Raw genomic sequence first — 25,907 nt, 5'->3', positions numbered from 1 at the left:
CATAGGGCAAAGGTTCAGGGGGCGCCGAGGGCGAAGCCCTACAGGGCAAAGGCTCAAGGGGCACCGAGGGCGAAGCCCTATAGGGCAAAGGCTCAGGGAGGTGCCGAGGGCGAAGCCCTACATGGCAAAGGCTCAGGGGGCGCCGAGGGCGAAGCCCTACAGGGCAAAGGCTCTCGGAGGCGCCGAGGGCGAAGCCCTACAGGGAAAAGGCTCTGGCACTTAAAGTTGGTCCGGCTATAGTTTTATTAAGAAATTTAGATGCACCGCGGCTTTGTAACGACACTAGACTTTGTATACAAAAAATTAATGTCGAACGTGATAGAAGCGACCATTGTCACAGGTTGTGCTAAAGGCGAGGATGTTTTTATCCCGCGAATCCCTTTAATACCTACTGATATGCCTTTTCAATTTAAAAGGATTCTGTTTCCCGCGCTTCTCGCGTTTGCAAAATCGATTAACAAAGCTCAGAGTCAATCGTTAAAAGTAGCAGGTATAGATTTGTCTGATGATTGTTTCGCCCAAGGACAGTTATACGTAGCGTATTCTAAAGTGGGAACCGGAAAAAATTTATATATTTTAGCTGAAGATGAGAAAACCAGAAATATTGTTTATCATAAAAATTTAAAATTACGCGTTATTCGGTTTATATTCATTTAAATTTTTACTTTAACTATGTACTTTAATTTAATACACAGTATACTTTTTACTGCAATCGGTGTTAAATTTATTTTTCTTCTTTATTATAAATATTTTTTACGCCTTTATTTTAAGCACTAGGATTGTCAATGATGTTGGCGTTGATGACAATTTTTATTTATTGTATATAAAAATGCAATAATATATTTTTACACGTAAATATTATTATATATATATATATATATATATATATATATATATATATATATATATATATATATATATATATATATATATATATATATATATATATATATATATATATATGTATATGTGTATATGTGTACTTACTGTGATATTTAGTTTTATATTTTAACTGTGTTAATATATAAAAATATTTTTATATATTTATATTTTAATAATAGACTTTATTTTTTACAGCCGTCTGATTATTTTTTTATTATGCATAATCATTTTTCAGTAATATTTTAAACTAGACTACCTATTTTATAATATACATATGTATATAAAAAACAATGAAAATTTTACATGAAATTGTGAATATGGGAAGAGTATAAGTTCATTTTTATTATTTCAATTAAATACATGCATTTCATATACATATTTTTCGTTTATAGCACTTCAATGCCACTGATAAGGAATTATGAAATATTGATTCTCTCTACATTTACGATTGTTATGTGCTTTACATGTGCTAATCCACTTATGTACATACATACATATAATATTGCTTCTAACATACTAACCTGACTTCCAAACTCAAGATTACAAAGTAGGATTACTTTTTTTCATATATAGGGCGTATTTTTCCTACTATATTATATAATATGTGCACATACATATTTTAATTAATCATTTTCATTTTTTTCTTTTTAGTATTTAGACTTTCTCCTATCACTATCCCATAAAATCTGTTGTATAAAAACTATTGTCTTCTGCTATGAACACCCATCTCAACCTTATATTATAAAATTCCTTCTTTTTTCATTTAAAAATAAGGGAAGACTATTAGTTTGTTTGATTAATTTTTTTCTTTGATATCACATCTATATATTTTTTTGTTCTTTATAGCAATCGTATATCTACAACACTGAAACTACTTCCACATTTAACTAGAAAATATGTGATAAAAATAAAATACAACTTGAACTTGAAATTTACACAAACGATCAAAAGTTTTGGGAAGTTTTAGTTTTTAATTTAATTTAAAAAATATAAAATATAAAATATGTTTCAATAATATTTTTATTTTTAGTGTTTCAATTACGCAATAAGACGAGTAAAGAGTTATATTAATTCTTCCTTCCTGTGTCTGGTTGGCTGATGACTTTATACTACAATATATTGCCTGAATATCTATCATTATTTTATCTTTTAATATCATATTTTATCTTTTAATATCATATTTTATCTTTTAATATCATATTTTATCTTTTAATATTATTTATTTTCTCTTTTAATAAAAAATCGAAATGTTTGTTTATCTTCTTGACAATTTTGTTACGTTTATTTGATTTAGTCTTTTTATTGGTTCGTATTATTATGTTACATACATAAATATGTATATTATATTATAAATTTTCATCATCATGCCTTTTAATGTACATATGTATGTATGTATATTATTTAAATTTTTGTTCTTAAATACGTGTACATATGTATGTATTTTGAAATTTTTTGTGTTTTACATAATCTTATAAATAAATCTCTGTAACATGGAGCTCAAACAAATAACTGTTTACTATTAGATTACCCATATTGAAGTGGTTTCATTTACAGCGATTCATTCGCATTCATCAGCTACATTTGAAATTAGTTGTGAATGTATGCGAATCGCAGAATATGTACTCGGATATACATACTCTTCGCAAGCATGTCGCGAGCTCAAATCGGTTATTTATCTCTTCTACTATTCTTCTACGAATTTCGAATGCTGAATACGTAGTTTAAATACTAAACGTAGTATTTTTCTCGTTATCGTATCCATCTCTTTCCTTTACGTGTACTCCTAGGAGAATGGAAATTTTTTTTCGAATTAATTAATTAATTTTCGAACTGGGGGGGTATGGGGGGTATAAGGGGGGATTCGTTGACTCCACCCATGATAACGCCTCTGACCACGCCTTTTTCGGGCATTTAACATTCGCTAAGAACTAATTCGGGCTCACTACCGCAACCCCATTCGAATGACTCGCACTTCGATAATCTGCTATTCGAATAACTCGCTACGACCAATTGATTTCGAAGAATTAACCTATATAATCATTCATTACATCAAATAAAAATTGATATTCAAGATTTATTAATTTTATTTAACAACATCACAATTTCAAAAACGAAAATATCACATATAAATGCAAGAAAAATACTGGAATCGTAAACTACATTTATGTAATATAACAACATTATCTTAAATATTTACAATATCGTATAAAAATTATTGTGTTATCATAAATTTAAATTTTTGATCTACCAAGGTTATTCCTAAAGGTCTTTAGAATTATTACCCTCTACTTTAATTAAAGCTTAACGTTTCACGAGCACTATACCGATACGCATCATACTGACGATTCTGGGAAATTAAAATCCTCGTCGTCGTCCACGGCATCTTGCCGCCACAGAAAATTACTACGGATGCTGGCATCTGAGGCACCCCTCGATATGATACTCAACGAGCACGGCTCCAGCAGGTACGGTACGGAGTTGGTGCTCCGAGTTCGCAACAGAAAACTACTGATCTCGTTCAACGAGCCGTGCGATCTTGATTCACCGACTATATCCTCGTTGCTATGCGACGATAGTTTATTGTCAACTATATCACAGTGCACTACGTTGCAAAGGCGCGATTCACTCAAACTTCGTTCCGGACTTGGACTAAAGTCGACACTTATCGTCATATCGGAGCAGTCGTGACGTTCGGGCGACAGGTTTTTCTGGACCGTAGTAGATTGGAGATGTTTCTTCTTGGTTTGTTTCATCGGTGAATTTTCGTTCGTCGATGAATTGGAAGAGTTGTGGTTTGTGGAATTGTTACTACTGCTCGGCGACGAGTAACGGCATGAATAGTCTTCATTGGATGCATGCCGGTGAATTTTGATCGATAACGACGGAGATGATCTTTCCGATGACATCAATGGGGTTGATTCGTCGTCGCTTTCTTTATCCTTTCTTTCTATGCTGTTACTTCTGCTGTATATTTTCTCTTTGAGGCGGTTTAAAAGCTCGCCACTCGGTATGATTGTTGAGATGTTGCTTATTTTGGAACTCTCCTGTTGACAACTGCTGTCTTCAGCCGATTTTGATCTGTTTGTAAACTGCTCTCTGTTTGGATCGAGTCTTTCATCGTCTTGACTTAACAGTAGAGATGACGGTCTCGGTTTTGTTGATCTTTTCAGACTTTGATCGTTGCTTGGTTTGCAGTCGTTTTCAGGTTTTAAATTATCATAATTGGGTTGTACTACTTTTAATGATTTTTCGCTATCAGTCTTGTAAATGTTATTTTGAAAGTCTTTACAACTTGAATTTCTTTCTAGACGTCCGTTGTCTAATTCTATATTGGACATATGTCTGTCGATTGCGGTGGGATAGGTGTTAACGGTCTCGTCTTCGATCCGAACGATGATCGGTGACGTTTCTAATGTCTTCAGATTGACGTTAGAGCCAAATTTAAACTTTGTGTCGTTGATGGACACATGTTTTTTCAATGATTTTCGTTTGAAGCTGCCTTTTGATTTTAGTATGGAAGGATCAGATTTACGAGACATTTGAGGTGATGCTGTGAGCGAAGCTGGAGGAGTCGTCGGCTTCCAGCCACCGCTCGGTGTGAGGAGAACCAGCTGAACTGCCTCGCTTTCATCTGAAACTGAATACTATAAGTGAAAAGACAGTGATGTTAAATAGAGCTGACCTGTAGAACAAATTGTAAACCTAAATATGTAGGCGTGTTTGGAAGGCTTTAACATATTTTGTATAGAAAATTTAAAAGTTTACAATTTTTACTGCTAGTCAACTCTTTTAGAACATAGCGATGGATTATTTACAATTTTTAGTCAATCTTAAAGGCTTTTCAATTTTAATGGGCTGGATAGTGTGCAGGAGAGGAAACGTGCAGCAAAATAAACAACTTTAAATAAAAACCAAACAAGTTTTATTTTTAATTATATCAATAAAAAAAGATAAATCGAGTTTATATAGAAAATATATTTAATACTAATATAAATAATAATAATTAATTAAAAAATAAAATGATACAGACAAAGCAAATAATGACATGGAATTTTGGTGGATTTGAAATATACATAAAATATAACTTGTATAAATGTAATTGTTTTAAATAAAGCATTATTTTATTATTGAAAAACAAAGCATTGAAAACAAGAAAAAAAAATTATGCAAAACATAATCAAATATAACACTGGCACATAAAATTAGTTTTTGTGCAATTTTTATCATCACAGTTCTTTATACACATACACTAAGTAGTTTAAAAAAATATAAGAATCAGACAGATTCAATTTAAGTAGTGAAATACTTACTGAATAATTCATTTTAACTAAGGATCCACCATTACATATATCCAGAGAACCAATGACATAGCGTCAATCGTGAATATCGTTTTTCTAGATATATCGATGGGTATATATTTAAAGATCTTTGATATCTATTCAAACATGTGTAAATAAAAATCAATACACATACAATGATTAATTTGGAATAAATATATAAATTAATACTGGAAAATAACTGGTATAATATTAAAAGGAAGGAATGTGGTGAACGTTTTTACAAGTGCACAAACATAGCAGCCAAATTTAAAAGACCAAGAATTACTACATACATATATTATGTACTTCTTCTGTTCAAATATTTATCTGTTCAAATTACAAAAATAATTGAAATTTAATTCAAACATTGTCTTTTAAAATGGATGCTGTTTTATTAAAATCATGCAATAGCAAAATAACGCATGGTCCCAAAATCAAACAATATACATATGTTGCAAACCAAACATAGATTAAATAAATCGCATAATTTACATAAATTTAAACTATATAAGGAACTTTCACATATGAAAATAGTGAAAAACAACGTAATTAAATTCACATTAAAATATATACATAAATAAATACGCATATGTAACGTATGCATACAATACGATGGCACTCGAAACATATTGTATGATAAAGCTATTACGAATCTTTCAGATCGTTTCCTGGAATATTAACGATGGTGTGTGACGAATTGGATTTGCTCAACTTACCTGTGACGACAACTACCGAGGGCTGTAAATCACCATCATCGTAATCGTCGTCGATTAAAGTGGACTGATTTTCAAACCGCACTCTCGGTGCATCTACATTTTTAGTGCTCGTCAACGTCAACTCGTCTATATCACCGTCACCGTTGATTAAATCGTTGCTTTCGTCAGCCTCATCGTAGTCGGTGGAACTTGACGCTTGGTTTCCGGACGATTTTTTCAACACGCTATCGGGTAGGTGCTCACTGATCGTGGGGAGAGGTACCGTTGTCTCACCTGGAGCTGCTGAAGGCTCTCCCAGCAGCACGTCTTCCATCGCCTCCTCGTTCAGCGTCTGAAGAGCGCCGCATATCATTTGTTCTTCCAAGGTGACCTGAAACACATATTCAATCCGATGTATACACAATTTTCATCACTTTTCGCTATTTTAATTAGTACTTTTAAGTTTTAAGTGGACATGTGCTGTTTATTATATTACAACTATTACTCATATTAACACATTTTACTTTTACTATAAAAAATCCAAACCTTCAAACCTTGTTTATGTGAAAAAGTTTTGTATCAAATGGGTGTACTTTAAATTGCATATTAAAACAATCTAATTTTTACAAGGCTATTCTATGTATGTTTTTACTGAAGCATTGTAAGCAAAATTGGAAAATCTTTATAACAATGAAATAACTTGCTCATGATAAGAAGTCTATATACTATATATGTATGTTTCAATAAGTAATGAATATAAATTTGTCAGTATGCAGTCTATATAATTCGGTGCAATCTATGTCTGCAGAGGCGTAGCAAGGGGGGAAGGTGACAGGGGTATCGATGCCCCGGGCGCACCAACTGAGGGGGTGCAGCAAAGGCAAAATATTTTAATTTTATTGTCATAACTTTTATTGCCATAACTTGGTTCACTTCGGAAAGAAAAATATGATACAAATACAAAATTTATCAAAAACATAAAAGTTTATGAGTGTTTTTACAAGGTTTTGCATTTAAGCCAATGTTTTCTATACATGTACATATATTTTATGTCTGAAGACTTGAAAATACTATAATATAGAAATTCTCGTATTTTTCTGTATTTTAAGATATACTTGAGTTTGACAAATCGAGATTATTTTGTCATAAAATAATGTACTATGCGTTTGTATCTCAGCAAATTTTGTGTTGAAAAATAAAAAGCTTGCCCCGGTCGCCCGTCATTTGGGGCGCAAACGTGTTAATTTTTAGATCATCATCATCTACAGCCGCTCACCTTCCACTGCTGGATGAAGGCCTCTCCAACACGCTTCGACTCGTCTCTGTTTTCCATCTAACCTCACACATTTTCCTAATTTCGTCTACCCATCTTCCCTAGTTTTGCACATGTAAAAAAACCCGCTAGCACGCAAATGGCACCCAGGTTTAAATCCTTGTATTGACATAACAGTGATTCACATATTTGAATAAATGCAGGGGAAACTTGTCGAAAAAAAAATGCACCCTGTGGCTATTTAAACATGGGATTCCAAGAACGTTAAAGTTCAATTCAGCGTTTTCGCCCTTATCTTCGCCATTGCATATATGTATGGATAAAACAATGCTATAGCCAAAAATGATTTCGATGAAATTTATAACAAGTTTCTCTAATTATTATAAATATGTACATAAATATCTAATTTTTTTTAAAACAATGCAATATTTGATTGGCAATCAATGATCTGAAGAATTTCGCATTATTTACCTGATACTCTTGTCCGTACGGCTGCATACAGATAATAAAAAATATATATACGTGAACGAAATTGAAATGTAATATATATGCTATCTGTGCGGTGAATGTCGACACTCACCTGTTTTTCCATGTTCGACGGTTTGCTCTTCTTCGACTCATGCACGCTCCTCGGCTTCGGTTCGATATCGGCCCTTTCTTTATCTACTACTATTTAAAAAATAATAAAAACGTCATCTAATTGCTGCAAACGATATGCATAAAACTTTTGTACAGAAAACAGTCAAACGAAAAATCAAATCACCTTGCGTTATTGAAATATTCGGCGGCATTCCCGATTCGAGTTCACGCAAACTCAATATCAACAGTTTAAACAGCTCCCAGTCTCCAAAATTCAAATTAAGTACCTACAACAATACAATACCGAAATTATATAAACAAAATAAGTAGCAATAAATATAAAGTGTACTACATATATACGATAACATACTCCTTTCAGATCATTGAGATCACAGTGACGTAAGACACGTCCCGATATATTCTGCTGTTTCAATATAGTCGTAAGCGAACTAGCCGCTGATGGAAGCTCACGTTCAATTAAAGAACAAATTCCACTCACGCTTAAACGTGATAAGTAAACGTCACTTATATCACCCTACAAAAAAAAAAAACAACAACAAAGAATTATATAAATTCAAACTCTATTGATTGTATGTATTCAACGCCATTTTGTATTTTACCTGAAAATTAGACAAAATATACGGTGTCATTTGAGTGGGTCCTGAAAGCATAGGCTGTAAAGGCTGTTCCGGCCAACTCGGCCATCCGCTCGGTGTCATACCACCGTAGATAGGCGGAAGAGTAGAAACTTTATGCTAAATACGAAAAACAATAAAATCAGCAAGTTTGTCGAATTTACAATAGTACATCCTATAACGAATACACCTACTTGTTTATGACGACTGCCTAAAAACTTCGATGTTTGCTGTTTCGGAGGATACATTGGATTTACCGCAACCTCCGTATCCATATTCAATTGATGCTGTTCATCTGCAAAATGAAAATATAATGAAATGACATACACTTCAAAGTACGTTTAATTACACCGAGCAACAAAAAATCACGTTTTTCAGTTGACAGAGGGAGGCAAGTATTATATAATATGTAGGCATCTCGTATGGTAAGTAAGTATGCCATTTTGTTTGCACCACAATTTTTTACGCACACGAGCTTCAACGACAGCCTTTTTTAACTCAATTTAAAATAAATTTCCGCTAGAATTAATACGTTTAGATAAAAAAAAAAATTGAGATAGAAAACCAATCATTTTATTATTTAAAGGCAAATGAATCTTGACTTCTGAGTAGGCAAAAAATTCTTTTGTGAAATACAATTTTGGAATCATTGAACTGAGTAATGAAAAATCACGTTTTTGAGTTTACAGAGCGTAGTTAATAGAGGCAAGTACATATGAAGTCATATCGGTGACCGGTAAAATGCACTCCAGATAGTTGCACTCTCGAGACATCCAAAACTTTCAAAGATGCTCAAAGAGAACTAACGCAATAGAATTCCACAAAAAAGCGTCAAGGGGTATTTGTATGTTATCCGAGGGTGCTAACCTTTTTTTATTTGTGGAATTCTATTGCGTAAGTTCTTTTTGAGCGCCTTTTAAAATTAGAACTTCTCAAAACTTCGCCACTATTCAGCACAATTTAGTGCATTTTTCCGGGAACCAGTCATATCATTGTCATAATGTACGTGGGAACATTGTTTCGTCTAATTGTCTTTGAAACATTAAAAATACCGTGAAAAAGGGTGCTGGAACTAGAGGTTGTGATCGAGAAATTTCGTCTCGAGATTTCTCGAGAATTTTCGTCTCGAGATTTCTCGAGAAATTTTGATTCTCGTTTCTCGAGAATATTTTATTGTAAAATTTCGAGATTCTCATTTCTCGAGAATATTTTATTATGAAAATTCGAGATTCTCGTATCTCGAGAAATTGTTTATTAGAAATATCGAGAATATTCTTAATTTATCACTACATGTTTTTGCTCAATAAACTGACAGATTTGTATACTTATTTGTCCGGTAAGTTATTATTCAGTCATCATATAAGTACATATACACATTTTACAACGAAATCGCACCATTTTTAAGTTACATATGTATACATATGTATGTGCATGTAGGTACTAGTCACTAGTGCGAAAGTATTCGGTTATGATATCACTAAAACGCTAGTGAAACTATATTTTCACTGACAATATGACCCCACTTAACACACATAAAACAAATACTTTTGATTTATTATTTATTTATTCGAGTATTCGTTCCTTAGATATTTTAATATGCATAGATAGTCAGTATTTTTATTATTTGTCCGCTCACAAAAACACGGGCAAAGCCGGGTAGCAACACTGGGAATTTTATAAAATTCTTTTTTACATTATTTTTACTATTTTAAATTTCTTTTGTATGTTTTATTTTTCTTTTCATGCCTTCTTTTATAATATTTTTTTTATATAATTTTACTTTTATTTATTTTCAATGTTCTATTATATTTCTCGATATCTTTCTTTCGTCATGTCTTTAATAAAGTTGTAAACCCCTGATATAATATACATACATATGTATGTAGTGTTTGTGTCCTTTTGATTTTTGTATGTTGTCAAGTTTATATGCTAAAAAAATCAATTCACTATATTAAAAAAAAATTATACTTTTTCGAGAATTCTCGAGAATCTCGAGAAACAAAAAAAGAAAATCTCGAATTCTCGAGATTCAAATATTTCGAGAAAATAAGATTCTCAAATCTCGAGATTCAAATATTCCGAGAAAAGGAGATTCTCGAATCTCGAGAATCAAAAAAAGTCAAGAAATCACAACCTCTAGCTGGAACGCCGTTCCATCGCGTTATGCTGCGTACGGACCAAACCAACGACGATTTTGGTCCAACGTTTTAACCAGCAGGATAAAACCAGTAGCGTACAAAATATCGAAATAAAAATTAAATTTAAAAATTGAAATCAAATATCAAAATTAAAAATATTATTATTATATTAAAATTAAATTCAAATATCAAAATAAAATTATAATCAATATATTAAATTTAAAATAAAATATTGAAAGTTAAAACAGAACATGCCCAATTTAAATAAATTTTCGAGATTGACCTAAAATTAGATCATCAACAATCACATACAGGTAATCCTCGACTTTTGTTTGTCGAAGATGTTTTGACTTACGTAGATACGCACTAAGATCGAAAAAAAAAATCAAAGAATTATTATTTTTACTTCCCCGTAATGCGCAGTTACTGAGAATATATCATGTGTTAGTATGGGTGACCGAGTGATGGTCCCAACCCGACACGTTGTCAGTTTATCAAACGTTTTCGTTGTCAACGTTGTCAGTTTATCAAAAAATTTTTTTAGTCTTCAATTGTTTCTCTCGTCGAAATAAATCAATTAATTAAATCATTTCAGAGGTAAATTTTATCGGATAATGTCTTCAATTGTTTCTCTCGTCGAAATAAATCAAATAATTAAATCCATCTCAGAGGTAAAATTTATCGGATGTGTGATTATTAATTTTATTTCGACGAAAGAAAAAAAAAACCCTTTGACAAATCACCGACATTTTTTTTGTTAAATATTTCATCGACGCGAAACACATTAGTGTATCGTGACGACTTATAAGAAACAATAACAAGGTTTTTTTCGCTCGTAATTATAATATTTCTCTGGTTGTAATGCATATCGTCGTAATTCAAAACATTGTTGTAATTCAAAACATCAACGATGATCTAATTTTAGCTCAATCTCGCTCGTTAGCTTAATTTTGATATTTAATTTCAATTTTTTTATTTAATTTTTATTTCGATATTTTGTACGCTACTGGTTTTAAAAGTTGGCCCAAAATCGTCGTTGGTTAAATATTTCCGAAGGGGGAAACACAGTAGTGTATCGTGACGAATTATAAGAAACAATAACAAGGTTTTTTTCGCTCGTAATTATAATATTTCTCTGGTTGTAATGCGTATCTTCGTAATTCAAAACATTGTTGTGATTCAAAACATCAACGATGATCTAATTTTAGCTCAATCTCGCTCGTTAGCTTAATTTTGATATTTAATTTCAATTTTTTTATTTAATTTTTATTTCAATATTTTGTACGCTACTGGTTTTAAAAGTTGGCCCAAAATCGTCGTTGGTTTGGTGCGTACGGACCATCACATGACAAAAAAGCCCTATATGTATATACGTATATTTGACTTTTAAAATTCGCTATATAATTAATTATAAATATTTAAAGCAATAAAAATGACAATCAATAAAATAAACATCCGACTGTTGATTCCAATATTCACTTTGAGTACAGAAATACTATATTTTGAGTTAAAAACCACAAAAGAAAAAAAACTAAAGATTGCGCATTATTTAAAAAGAGAACGAGAAACAACAAAAATCACTATCATATTCGAACTCAGTGTGTCAAACTTATCATGCATTACCTTTGATAACTTTTTTCAAGTATGGATCCAAATTGATGGTAAATGGTAAGAAAATTTTCAAATCGGCCGCCAGCAAACTAGTACGATGAAAGCCTAAAAATACGTCCAACTTCCTTTCATCTCTGTCCAATTCCATGAAAGGTTCTGATACTCGCAACGATGGTATATTAGGACGCACTCTAAAATAATACAATGATTAATAAATTATATCAAGTTTCAGAAGACAAAAATTAGCACAGACGGGATGACAAACATGATTAAATTAGGTTAAGTATAATGTTAAATTAGGCCTAAGACCTGCCAAATTAGCGATCATGTAGTTTTAGGAGGCCACTATATCACTCTAGGTAATGTTTATATTCCCATTTAGCAACTTGGGCGGTTCTATGGCCTCTCAAAACCACATGTCAAGGTCTTCATAACTGTAAGAGTAAGTGATTGAAATAGCTCAGTAAAATCGCAAAAAAAATATTACTTATCGTAGATGCTTTTTAGTGACGTGTTATCATCGATATGCTCCTCGTACATTTCGTGATGAAAAATAATCCAAGATGTTCTAAACGGCCATTGCTCGGTGAGGTTGATCCAAAATGCAAGATGATACCAGTCAAAATCGATTTGAAAGGCTTTCAGCAATCGTCCTATATAACATAATTTTTATATAAAACACATTGTATATGTTTTAAGAGGTATACAAAACAAAATAAGCTTACCTGTAATGTATAAAACGTTCATGAGCCGTTGCATACTTCTAGGATTTACATCACTGAAATAGTCATCCGTGAGCAATACTCTAAAATACATTAAAAAAAAATCGATTATTATTTTTAATCACAATCAAATACATTATTGAAGTCTAAATATATTACCGATTTAAATCAGCGGGGCCAGTTGTGAGACCGACTTTATGAAGATTGGATTGCATCGACGAAGCCACTGATTCAGATATCTTCAATTTGCGACTGCTTCTAGAATTGCTTGCGCTAGCACCGAGACCCTTCAGCTTTTCTTGACTCGACATTATTTCAGATGCTGAAGAGAGACGTCGAGCTGAAACCTGTCATTAAAATTTTTACATCAGTTCAATACATATACATATACAATACAAATCCGTTAAATAAAACAAAAACACCTACAGATCTTTGTAAGGACGATGTAATATCATCAACATTGACTAACTGTTGTTTCTTCTGCGACGTCTGTTGCGCGACTTTCACCCGACGCAGAGCAGAATTTTGCAGATAGAAAGGAAGCTGGACCATATTTTTTAAATAGTCCCATCCTCCAATATTGCTTTCGGAAAACGCTCGCTTACTATTAACTTCCACTGCCTGTCAATGAAAACATCAAATACTGTACATTGCATTGAATTTAACAATACCAGAAGTTTTCTTCAAAAAATTGGCACATCAGTAGATGTATTATACCTTACTGATAATATGCGGATCGATGGCTAAGATAATGATGAAGGGATTGTTCTGATCAGAGCACAGCGTGTGGATAGCATTTAAAACAATAGGAACTCGGTCTTGTTCGCAACTATCCAACGCATCGACCACTACTACCAATCTAGTCTGTTGACCGGTAAAAGCGTCCAAACACTTAACCTATAATAAATTATTTATTACATACAATTGATGTTTGAGTTTTGCGATTTTGCATTGAAAAATCATGTTTCCTGACCATATCTGTAAGAAGGGTGACTTCGGGTCGAAGAGCCTGTAAGAAACCTTCCGGCTGACGGTCGACACTTCGTTTAATGTGCGCTCGTGGTGAAAAACATATAGCCATAACTATACTACTCAATGTACGTAAGTTTGCCATAACAGCTAAAGACAGCAGAGCACCAATGCCGATCAACAACCCTTCCAATACTTGTTTCTCTCTATAAATAAAAAGTTTAACTATTATACACTTGAAAAATATACATATGTATACTTTATTCATCTAGCCCATAATATGTTTCATTTAAAGATTAATCTGCAGACAAGTCTCTAGCAATTGGTCTTTTGTAAGAGCCCGGCTACACTGGGTGACTTGCGGCTAACACGGTGGGTGACTTTGTTGCGCGACCAGATCAAATGTATGCAGTTGTATGGATCATACTACACCACGCAACTCACCGGTTGCCCAAGCTTATGTTTGATGGCGTTCGGTCTGGTCACAGTGACTTTATTGCATGCTTTAGAGAGACTGGCACGATCCCTCAAAATGTATAGCGGCCATTGGCTTCTTGTTGTCCGAGTTGGATGATCAAGAGTGACCTCGAGAAACTACGATTGGGCAACAAAGTCACTCGCAAGTCACCCGGTGGGACCGGCTCTAACGGTTCTCTAAAGGTTTTCGTCTTTCGAGTTAGCAGATCGGAGCTAATCAATCGTTATTACGTTTGATCCACTGAATTAGAATATGATAATGATTTTTGTTGGTTCGTTCTTGTTTATGAGATATGAGCGTTTTAAAAAATGCTCAATTTTTAGTTTTTTAGCTTTGGCTTGTCCGTCAATAAGAAAATATTACTTTTGCACATTATTTACTAGTGGTTTTACCCGGCCTGGCTCGGTATTTGTAATATAAACAGCGTTAACATGGCTAATCTAATAGTAAACATTGATTTGTTATTTTATTAAATTTATTTGAATCGAAAAATAATAATATTCAACGACAGCCAATCAGAAATGAATTACACACACACAACGAATGAATTTTTTATATATGTATAAGGGAACCGGATTTCAAAAAATAATCCTGATCCGGAACTCAAAGAAAAGGAATCCGGATCCGGAACTGAAACAGCAATCCAGATCAGGAACTGAAAAAGGAATCCGGAATCGGAATTGAAATCAGAACCGGGAATCGGAAATGAGAATTGAAATCGAAATATGAATTGAATACGGAATCGAAGTCGATATAGAAAATTATATTTTATGTAGAAAATTAGATTTTTTCGATAACGTCACAGATTCTACGAACCAAACCTTACATACAAAGTTGCTTTAGAAATTTATATTAGATGCAGATTTTAGGACGGGGCTTAGACGAATAAAAAATAATATAAATAATTATATAAACTTACACATTTTTATCAGTTATGTATATTACTAAAATACAAATGCCAAATATGGCAAATAGAAAGCACAGTTCAAAAGCTATAACGTTAGGAATGCAACAAACACGTCTCCACCTGAAAATTCATATGTAACCATTAAGAACATGTGTTAATAAATATCAAATTATAAATAAAGAGAATTCAAAAGAAATACCTCCAATTGGCAGTAGCACGCATTGGTTTAGGTCTAAACGCTCTATATAACCTAGTACACAATCGTCCGTACTGCCCTTCAAGGGCATCGGAAAGACTAACTAACATTTGTATCACAGACGCTTCGCCTTCGTGCGTGCTACTTTTCGCTTGATCGGTAAAGTGAAATCTATAGAAGAAATAAATAATTATATACTCTTTTTATTCACATACTTGCATTACAATTTTCAATACACAATCGTGCGTATGGTATACTTTTTTACCTGATGGGTTGAGCCGAAGATGACGGTGAACTTTGAGGACCCGGCGGATGACAAAACACAACTTGGAGCACTAAATACAGTGAATTAAATCTGTGGCTTAAAGCTAACATCACAGTATAAGGCCATGACCACTCGTATCTGAAACAAACGTAATACGAAAATTCATTCAAATGTTTTGATTCGAGTATTGTATGCGTTTGGCGTGCTTGAACTCACTTTTTGCTAGCGTACCATAAACCTAATAATATTACGTATAACAGAGCTAGTATTAAAGCCGCTGACGCTAATGATAATCCCCACGAGGCTCCAGCTAAATGAGCGATGGCTCCTCCGGCAACTGCGATACGCCATAAACCCCAAACGACAGCCCAGTTCCATTGCCAACCCAATTCTATCCATTGACGGGCAAAATTATGCATATCCTCTGAAAAATTAATTCGTATTAGTATGATTTAATTCATGAATAATTCAGCATGAAGTCAAACATAAGTTTGATATTTTAATGGTTGCAAGGTCACGAATATTTTCATATAATGTATGCAAATTTTGGAAACAGTAGACAAAATATGGTTCCGCGAAAAAACATTCACAGGCAAAACGCTCAGTGATATAATGTACACTATAGAAGGTTCATGCACGTTCACGTATAACATTTTTAGACGAAATTACATCCACGGAGAAACATTCACGTGACAAAACGAACACCCACAAAACGTTCAAGAATTCGATGAAATGTGTAGTGACGAAGAATTACACACTATACTTTCACAGATAAATAAACATAGTTATATTAGATAAATAATAAGAAGATATAAAAAATTATTATGATAATGTTTGTACTTCGTGAATAAAATTCGATTATACTGGCTTATCTAATATATGTACATATGTATATCTATTGTGAAAGGATAATGTGTAAATCTTCTTCACTACAAGTTTCATAGAATTTTTGAACAATTTCGTAAAAAAAATCATTTTTGAACGTATGAACGTTTTGTAGGTGAACATTTTATCGTTTGAACGTTTTATCGCGTGAACATTCTTTCGTGTAAACGTTTTTTCCATGAAAGCTATTTTATGTGAACATTTTATCCATGAACGTTCTGACGCGTGAACCTTCTATTGGGTACATTACATATATATTTCGGTAAGCGTTTTGCCTGTGAACGTTTGTTCTTGTCACTGCAAAATATACTGTTATTATTTCATTTTATGTGTCTATGATAGACAAAATCTTTTTGTAAAAAAGTTTTGTATGAAATTTTTGACAATATTCAAGCTGCAACATTTTTAAAAAAGCTTTTGTAAAGATGAAACATATTTTTGTTGAGCTTAGTCAACATTTGCATACGAAAAAAAACTTTAAGATGGGATTTATCAAGTTTCCTGACATACCACTTTCCCATCGACTGGCTTGACTTACCTCTTAGTCTATTTAATAAAAACGATTTTCCAGATCCCCATCGAGCATATAATCCTACAGTAATTGGCATTGATAAACTGGGTTCAGAAAGCATATCGGCGAGAGCACTACTATACAATTCATATCCCAACATATTTTCATTATCATCATTAGTATTTAATCTTCCTGAAAAATTAAAGAAAAATGTAACCAAAACAAACTCATAGAACGTACAGAACCTATTTTAAAAACTCACTGGCTCCAAAAATTTGTCCTAATATTGTTTTTGAATAGCTCATGTCTATATTGTAAGGAGTTTCTTGGGCTCTGTTAGGTCTATAAAGCAATTGACTATTCTTTGGATTCCTTAACAAAATTTCTACTATTGCCTACAACACAAATACATACTAATGAGTTAATTAATATGAAAATCTGGAACTTGAAGAGTCATAAGATCAAAAGATAGTTATGGGAATGAAGGATTAAAAGATTATGAATACTATAGATTCAACATAGTACGGAAGTAAAAGAACCTTAGATCGAGCTCTCATCGCTATATGCAGGCAGGTATCACCACGTTTATCGGCAACGTTAACTTTGGCTTTCTTATCCAACAACATTTGTACCATATCGGCATTACGAGATCTTACAGCTCGCAACAAAGCAGTATCACCATCCTATAAAACGAATTTTAACATAAAATCTATCAAGAAAATACAAAACATACAAACATATGGAATACGAACTTTAGTAGTGAGCTCTAAATCAGGATTAGAGTGCAACAAAAGTTTCAAAATTCCCGTATGACCCTTTTCAACAGCATTGTAGACTGCAGTCTTTCTATCTTTACCGAGCACGTCCACATCAGCATATTTTTTAAGTAAAGCTTCCACAACGGAACGATGCCCGCCTTTAATAGCGTGGATTAAACACGTGTCACCGCCTCGATCCTATCATAATCCATAAATATTAATAAAACAATTGAATTTAGTAAAGCAATCACATGAAAGAAAAGCACCTGAATGTTGATATAAGCACCACTGTTGATTAAACAAACTGCGATTTCATAAGAACCTTCTTTACAAGCTAGCGTTAAGGCCGTGCATCCGTCTTTATCCAAAGCATTCACGTTGGGTTTGAGCTCCAGTAGCATTTGTACGATGTCGATGTAGTTTCCTAATAAGAAGCAACATGTATATTGAGAATGTCTAAATTTTACATTGCAGTCTGAATTGAAAAGTTGATCAACCTTGTGTCGCTTGCAGCAACGCCGTCCAAGAGTACATGCCCGCTTGATCAGGTAGTGCTCCAGCTGCGATCAAAGACCGCACAGATGCACTGTCTCCTCTTCTTGCTGCCCATATAAGAGCCGTTGTGCCATATTTGTCACCGGCGTTGGCGCGGGCACCGGCAGCCAGTAATCGATCTACTATTCCTGAATGTCCCCTTCCAGCAGCCCATATAAGAGAACTGGGCAAATAATGGGTATTTATTAGATAAAAATTATGCATACATTTAATACACAATCTATTAAAGATAAATTAGCATACATATCTCATTTATTCACAGGGCAAATATTCAAATTATTAGATTTAGCCGTACATTAGATCGGAGCGAAAAATGCAAATTTTTGATGTCCCACGATGGACTTAGTTGAAAAACCCAGAGTACACATCGGTGGGCTTAACTTCACCAATTCTCGTCAAATGAACTTTTCGTTTCTATATTTGAATATAATTTGTCATCAATTTTGAGCAATATTAATAATTTTATGTTTATTACAGCATAAAAATTCCTACTTTGCATTTAATAATTATTGAATTAAAAGTTGAGATAAATTGTAATATAGGAGAGATATTGAACAATGTTTCTGTAATGATTACTATGCTAATTATAGTACCAAGGCGAGGAGACAAGTATAGAAACGGAGAGTTCATTTAACGAGAATTGATGTTTCATAGGGATGAAATCAATTTAAAATATCAACAGTAATATTTGGTGATATCAAAAAGGAATTTTAAAATGCTGTGCAGTCTTACAATTAAATAAGTAAATAAATAACAATTAAATAAGAACAGAAATAACAAATGTACTTTGATTCGTAGCCTAGCAGTCATGACAAGTGTGTAAGCGATACAATGAATTTTACCAGGTAAATTTGTTTACCTTATATGATAGTTTCCATGAGCATTCACATCTGCACCGCGTTCTAAAAGTAAAGCTACTACATCCTCGTGTCCTTTATATGAAGCCCACATCAGCGCAGACCAGCCACCCTAAACACAATATTATATGTTAAGTTAAAATTCATACACTGTATTATACTTTATATTTGATATTGATTACCATTTCTCTGTGTTCGATCTGAGCTCCATGGTCCAAGAGGTTCAGGCAAACGCTCAGTTTACCCGCTTTAGCCGCTAGCAAAAGTGGTGTCCAACTGTCGTTGTCCTCGGCGTTGCAGTCCGCACCGTGGTCCAGCAATTCTGATACCATATGATGACGTGCATTCTGACATGCCACCATGAGAGCAGTCGTTCCATTCTGAAAGTCAAGTCAATTAATAAATCTGTTGTATGAATTGTTTAAAAACAATAATAAATAAAGAAATTACTTCATCTTTATCATCGACTTGGATTTGTTTGTTGGCCAGAAAGGATTGCAAGGCACCGAGATTGTTTTCATTTATAATGTTGGACAATGAACGGAAACATAAAGATATCATCGATTCTGTGCGATGCAGGCTCTGAAATAAAAAAAAATGAAGCGAACAAATTAATATTTATTAAATTTTTAAATGAATACGATTCTATTATATTAGGAACTATAGAAGTATTGAGTTTTTACAAAAATATGAAGCATAATTTTGTATTTTAGATTCTATTTATGTATATTTGAGCTTAGAGGCATGAAAGAACTATGTATAAATCTACATTAACACGACATACTAATGAAAAGGAGTTTAAATATGAGATAAATTTGAAATAAAAACTACGTATATGTACTTTATACTACATATGTACACATAAAAGCAATATATTTTTATTCTAATTTTGTATATATATTTGAATAATTTTAAATAAAATTTTTTATAGAAAATCATAATGAAAATGATTAAGTATTATCGATATAAATAAAATTACTATAATATTACATAATATGTACTGTAAATTATAGATCCCAATATAAAAAGTATTTTTATAGACATTATATTACTAATTATTATCACAAATACAATAGAAGCAATATTAATTGTAAATTGAAATTATACAATGACTCCGATAACAGAAATTCTATTATTTTTTTACATTAATTAATAGCACAACACTTATGAAGAATAAACTGCTTGTAAAAGTTATATAAATGCATATAACTGTATTCGTAGAATAATGAAATGCAATTCAATCAGTGGCTTAATCCCATTATAATCCTATGTTTACAGTATGGCTGTATGGAATTGTGGGGATTAGCCGGGTGGATTATTTTGCAGAAAAAATACTTCGAGATAAGTGTCTCTTTCTGTTATAAAAATAAAATTTTGAGAGTTAGCCACTGGATTGAAATAGACAGTGTTAGAATGAGACGAAACTGCAATGCGATTAGGCGAAAGCGTGATCGAATTCAAGGAAATTTCGCTCTCGCGTCAAGCAAAATGGCATTGTATAATACACAATACAACATGCAAGTGGAAAAGTTAGTGTTAATGAGAATGATAACAAAACACAACAATCAAAATTAAAAACGGTGTCGTCAACAGAGTGTATCCATCGTGTATAATATAAACGCACAAATCAAGGCACCCAAACACATAGAAGATCGAATTGTGGGAAGTTGTGGGGTAGGGGGGTCGGTCCATAGGTGCTAGAGAGACAGGTCAGCTTTGGTTATGCTCTACTGCTTTAGTACAAAATTTAGTGACTACATCCGCTGGACTGACCGTGTTCGAATGACGGCGTAGAGCGAAAGCGCCAAATCCGTGGAAAGCACTGCTCAGTTTCCTTGTGGCGGATTCGGCAGGACCGGTGATGGTGAATGTGGGTATATGAAAGTTGGGAGCTGCAGATTGAGATCCGTGACGACTCATCGAGCTCGGATCCGGCATGTTCAAGTGCAAGAAAGAAGCTCCACGTCTCTTGAGAGTAGTCATTCGGTTTATCTCGGAAGGACCCACACAGATGCTGTTCCGTTTGAGCCGCTTTGGATCATTTTCGGATGGGATGGTCAAGGAGGTTGAGGCGACATCTAGAGCGTCAGGTAGTGAGGAGTGGGCTGATTCCATGTCTTTGGAAGCTCCGGCTATGTATATGTCTGAAGATATGGAGCAGGCGCTGTAGGCACTGTTCAGCGATGGTTCTTCGGACAGTCGGTTCAATCTGTCTGATTCCTGTCTGGTCGAGTTGAGGAGGTTTCTGGCGCTGAGGATCTCCGTCTCCTTCGGGTCCACCGCGCCATAGTCTTCGATTGTTGGTGGTCTCGCCACATTCTTCGGTGCATGGATGCTTCCTATGAGCGCGGTGCACACATGCGAACGATTCTTCCTGTTTGACATCAGGATCTGTTCGAAAGCGGCCAAGGGCTGTCAACCACGGACATCGCTGAGGATAAAACAAGCCGTTAGCAGGTCCCCTCGAATCCGCTAAGCACAAGCAATAAGCTCCAAAGAACAACTCCAGTTCCCATACGAAAACGATTGGATGCTAAAGCTCTATTTAAATATTTTAAAAAATAAGCCCCAATAAGTAAACTGGCTCGATAAAAATAAAAATTCCACTGTGCAGTTGACGTTATCAAAATAAAAATAAACAGCTCATAGCGGAGATTACAAAAAATAGCATGGAGTTTATGAGTACCAAGAAAATTCCTTCAGAGGAAGGGGCTTTGAGGCTTAAGCTCTCTTTCTTTCCCTTAAAATTTTTTAATAGTTTTTAATAGGAGAATATATACCGTTATTAAAATGTTGCGTTTCCAATTGAGTAAAAATGATTTAAATATTTTTTGTGTTAAATTTTTTAATAAAAAATAGTTGTTTTTAAATCCTGACAAGCATATAATTTTTTTTAATATATTTAACCGTGGTGATTACAGGTTTCTAAAAGGCGACACCTATTGCCAAAGTTGTACATATATATGTATGTACTATAGAGATGATAAATAAATAGTAGGTAGGTGGCCAAATTCGGCAAGGAACCGTTTCAACAAATAAATCAGATAAATGGACAAACTCGGAAAAATCAAAATTAAATATCAAAAATCGAAATTAAATCAGATAAATCAAATAAATGGATAGGAAACTATCGACCTGGAGTCACATATATCCAAGTTTCCAACATAATAACATCTGCTTGAATAGGATAAAGGTGGTGTCCTCATGTTGAGGATTTTATAGGTTGGCCTTTAAAACAGCTATAAAATAAAATATCTTTAAATATAAACTAACAGGTAAATTCAATGTTTCTTTCTGGTCAATGAATTAATAGTTAAGAGTAAAGGTGCGGGCACACAGAGTTTTCGTGGCACGTGTTTTTTTTTAAGATAGTTTTGCACGTGCAAAATAACGCTAGCACGCCTAATCGCTCGCTCCCTGGAGTGTTTTCGGTGATATTTTATCTTTGTATTGCAAAAGGTTTGAAAGTTATTGATAGCGATGATTCCCATATTTGAAGAAATGTAGGAGTAAATTGTCGAAATAATAAGATCTGACGAATTAACAATGACATGAAGACACGCTTATTACAGCTGGAGTTTGCTTAGCCATGTCGTGTCGTACGATTCCGTGTGTTACTACCAAAGATCAGCGTGTCAAAAAAAAAGTTCACTGTTATAAATTTACTATTTTTTTACATTAATGGAGCTTTCTCTTGCTTTGTACATTACTGGAGCGGTCTATTGTTATTTAAAAAGTCTAGTTATTACCATAATGTTGCTCCATTGCAACATTTCTACCATCTATAATATGACTTTTGGAAAAGATATTCCCTTATCTTCAGCAAAAACAAATATGGAGCGAATTATACCATTATATATTATATTGTATTCGTATCAATGTATGTACATATATGAAATACAATTTATCAACCGAAGTTTTTAAAGAGAATGAATAGCATTATGAGCTGCGTTATTTTTATTTGTAACATTTTTTTTGAAAGCCAAAGTTTCTTTCACCAAAGGGAAGGCCACTCCACTACATACATTTTATAATAGCTTGTCGGAATTTTCAGCTGCCGGAATAATAATCCAAGCTCAGGATTTAAATTTAATCTTAAACATGTACTAAAGCTGTCACTGCACACTTGGCAGATTGTGCAATGCTCGATATTCGTAGTTTCGGAAGAATAAATAGTAAAATTATCAATGATATTTGAACGGCAAACATATTTTTAATCAACAAGCCTTGACTTATAAATAATAAACTAAAATCGCAATTCATAGATGAAGTCCTTGAAATAACAGTTAACTCGGATGCAATAAAAAATTGCACTCAGGTCAAACAAACGCTCGGTGCAAATAAGCGGAAATCGTTTCCGGTCAAGAAAAGCAATAATTGGACGAACAAAAACGTCCAATGGCAAAGTTCACGGTGTATTTTATTTATTTATATAAATATGGAATGATGAATGACCTCCGGATGCGTGGGTGGAATTTTACGAAAATATCGTCAGGAGTCTTTTACATATGTGGTTTGTTATTTGGCAACGATACCAGACTTTCAGCTGTTCGGTTGAAAGTCTTCAAGTATTTGCGGGAAAACGTGTTTTTCCATTGTGACATTGGCATAGAACTTTTGATGCGTATTATGTTTACGTCTTTAACCCTTTAGATGTTTGGTGCGCGTTTAGACATTGTGAAATATATAATATGCGGTTATTTTTTTTTGAGCAACAACAACTCATCCGTTGAACTGTTTATTATCGTGTTTTTCCTCTTGAATCAAATTTATGCGGCGCCTACATATAAAACGACGACTATTGTACCAGAAAAGGAAACTTGAAAATAGGTAAAACCTCATAAATTTATTATAATTTTCAAAAAAAAAAAGAATATATTTACAAATAAGGATAACACGCTACGAATTATGTAGCAATCGTGTTTGATATTTTAAAATGTACTTCTAAAGACGAAAGGTATGGACGTACTTAAATCTTTATAAAGGATTCAAGTCCTAAATAAATATTGTATTTTAGCACGGCAGCTAAATTTTTGCTATTCAGTAACTTTTAAAAGAAATGGTATATACATACATATGTATATACGAATTTGGTAATTTTATTTGTCTGTTTATTCAGTGGATAATTTTATTGCATTCATTAAAATATCCATTTCGTATATGACTCATATGTTTTCGGCTTCAAAATTCATTTCATTATTCACAATAGCGCAATGTAACATTATAAATGGTAAGTTACAAACCAACTGTCAACATAAACTGTCCGTTTATTATAATTATTGACTGTTTGTCTAATGACCCGAACGTACTGACCGTTTATTTTATTTACTGATTATTTATTAAAATAACTGAGCAAAAGCATTTAAAGTTACTAACATAGAAGTAGAATGCATAGAATGGTCATTGTCAACAAAAGTATCATCTAAAAGCGAGCCATCGAAGCGAGAAGAGAGACAAAAGAGACGGAAAGTCAGAAGAGAGACAAGAGAGAGAGAGAGAGAGAGACGAAGTTTAGCAAACAATGAGCAAACAATGAACAAACTCTACCGCGCAGAGTTTTTGTAGCAACATTTTTGGATGCTGAGAGCGATTCTATGCATTCTACTTCTATGGTTACTAACCAATAATATGCATTTTAGCAACTGAAACTTCTTGAATCTTTTAGTATAATGAACATGCCCATTTATATTTACCCGAAAAAGCCCAAAATAGCATAACATTACTAAAATAACCAGGAGATTCTATGACAGACGTATTACAACAAGATGTCTATAGTCTTCAAGTAAAAAACACAGATCATAAACACAATTTGCTAGAGATCGTCGACTTCGAAAAGTATTAGGCAAAAAATAGTGTATATGTTACAGTTCAAGTGTTCACTCTGGTTAAGTATTGGTTTTAGTTTAAGTGATAACAATCAAAAGCTATCTTTAAATACACTAGGTGTTGCATGAAATTTTTATTTTTGTCAAAACTTTTATTGAAAACTAAGTATTTAAAAAGGAAAATCTATAAGGATCACAATGTGGTGATCACTGATCACCACATTTTAATTATATATTTTTATGTTCATAAACAAAATATTCTTTTTATAAATCTATGCATAAAAAAATTAAAACCTGATCATCAGCGATTAGATTAACGCTTAAATATGAAATATGAAAATTCTTTCGTGCATACTTTGAACTTTGATCACTGATCACTAGAGGTAGGATAGCCAAGGTGCCGCTCATTGTTCCATTGTTGTAAATCCTTTGTAAAAAAGGTTCGGCAAACCTTTATCAATGCATTTACAACATTTGAACAACGGCACCTTCTGGGTCCGGGCTTTAGTGATCACGTTGTGGTGATTTTTTTTACAAAATTAAATGAAAATAAATATAAATTCACACACTTTTTCATTCAATATTCGGTTAATGACCGGCTATCTAAACGCAGATTGTTCAATGAAATTCTACGACACGAATCAATGTCGACAATAATTCAACCTCAAACGCCCAATGCGATGAAAAAAAATAATAGATCAAAGATACATTTAGAAAGTATAACACCATTGATCAAATAAACACAACTCACTGAAAGTATACCTATGTATGTACTACTACTCTTATAATATAGTATGTAATACCAGCAAACTACTATATACTTTTAAACTACCAATGCAAACTTGAA

General features: G+C 33.3%; 2 protein-coding genes across 3 annotated transcripts in view; one reads left to right on the top strand and one right to left on the bottom strand.

The window, feature by feature from the left end:
• Nucleotides 1–258: 258 nt before the first annotated feature.
• On the top strand, nucleotides 259–3,155 carry LOC143917465 (uncharacterized). The gene is made up of 3 exons (XM_077439043.1): nucleotides 259–606; nucleotides 2,406–2,549; nucleotides 3,135–3,155. The coding sequence occupies exons 1-3, from the start codon at nucleotides 259–261 to the stop codon at nucleotides 3,153–3,155; spliced, it is 513 nt and encodes a 170-aa protein (XP_077295169.1).
• The window catches only part of Arms (Ankyrin repeat-rich membrane spanning), a 57,762-nt gene continuing 34,792 nt past the window's right edge, over nucleotides 2,938–25,907 (bottom strand). The window contains exons 1-28 of one of the 2 annotated variants that reach the window (XM_077442378.1): nucleotides 21,009–21,145; nucleotides 19,686–19,817; nucleotides 19,418–19,615; nucleotides 19,238–19,347; nucleotides 18,321–18,541; nucleotides 18,090–18,247; nucleotides 17,818–18,021; nucleotides 17,605–17,748; nucleotides 17,328–17,460; nucleotides 17,093–17,257; nucleotides 15,886–16,093; nucleotides 15,670–15,807; nucleotides 15,408–15,575; nucleotides 15,221–15,328; nucleotides 13,828–14,029; nucleotides 13,572–13,751; nucleotides 13,281–13,475; nucleotides 13,014–13,201; nucleotides 12,858–12,937; nucleotides 12,620–12,785; nucleotides 12,145–12,323; nucleotides 8,578–8,678; nucleotides 8,369–8,503; nucleotides 8,119–8,283; nucleotides 7,933–8,035; nucleotides 7,750–7,835; nucleotides 6,191–6,287; nucleotides 2,945–4,519 (exon numbers count right to left, since the gene is read on the bottom strand). In XM_077442378.1, coding sequence (XP_077298504.1) covers nucleotides 3,216–4,519; nucleotides 6,191–6,287; nucleotides 7,750–7,835; nucleotides 7,933–8,035; nucleotides 8,119–8,283; nucleotides 8,369–8,503; nucleotides 8,578–8,678; nucleotides 12,145–12,323; nucleotides 12,620–12,785; nucleotides 12,858–12,937; nucleotides 13,014–13,201; nucleotides 13,281–13,475; nucleotides 13,572–13,751; nucleotides 13,828–14,029; nucleotides 15,221–15,328; nucleotides 15,408–15,575; nucleotides 15,670–15,807; nucleotides 15,886–16,093; nucleotides 17,093–17,257; nucleotides 17,328–17,460; nucleotides 17,605–17,748; nucleotides 17,818–18,021; nucleotides 18,090–18,247; nucleotides 18,321–18,541; nucleotides 19,238–19,347; nucleotides 19,418–19,615; nucleotides 19,686–19,796 — 5,247 coding nt within the window. In that variant the 5' untranslated portion in view covers nucleotides 19,797–19,817; nucleotides 21,009–21,145 and the 3' untranslated portion in view covers nucleotides 2,945–3,215. Of the gene's footprint in view, nucleotides 4,520–6,190; nucleotides 6,288–7,749; nucleotides 7,839–7,932; nucleotides 8,036–8,118; nucleotides 8,284–8,368; nucleotides 8,504–8,577; nucleotides 8,679–12,144; nucleotides 12,324–12,619; nucleotides 12,786–12,857; nucleotides 12,938–13,013; nucleotides 13,202–13,280; nucleotides 13,476–13,571; nucleotides 13,752–13,827; nucleotides 14,030–15,220; nucleotides 15,329–15,407; nucleotides 15,576–15,669; nucleotides 15,808–15,885; nucleotides 16,094–17,092; nucleotides 17,258–17,327; nucleotides 17,461–17,604; nucleotides 17,749–17,817; nucleotides 18,022–18,089; nucleotides 18,248–18,320; nucleotides 18,542–19,237; nucleotides 19,348–19,417; nucleotides 19,616–19,685; nucleotides 19,818–21,008; nucleotides 21,146–25,907 lie in introns of those variants that run through there. The other variant, XM_077442370.1, reaches the window with a different exon arrangement.

The sequence above is a fragment of the Arctopsyche grandis genome, chromosome 1 (genome assembly GCF_051622035.1).
Source record: "Arctopsyche grandis isolate Sample6627 chromosome 1, ASM5162203v2, whole genome shotgun sequence".
In the NCBI taxonomy this organism is placed as follows: domain Eukaryota; kingdom Metazoa; phylum Arthropoda; class Insecta; order Trichoptera; family Hydropsychidae; genus Arctopsyche; species Arctopsyche grandis.
Note: the sequence above shows the minus strand (reverse complement) of the source record. Positions and strands in the feature narration are given on the sequence as shown.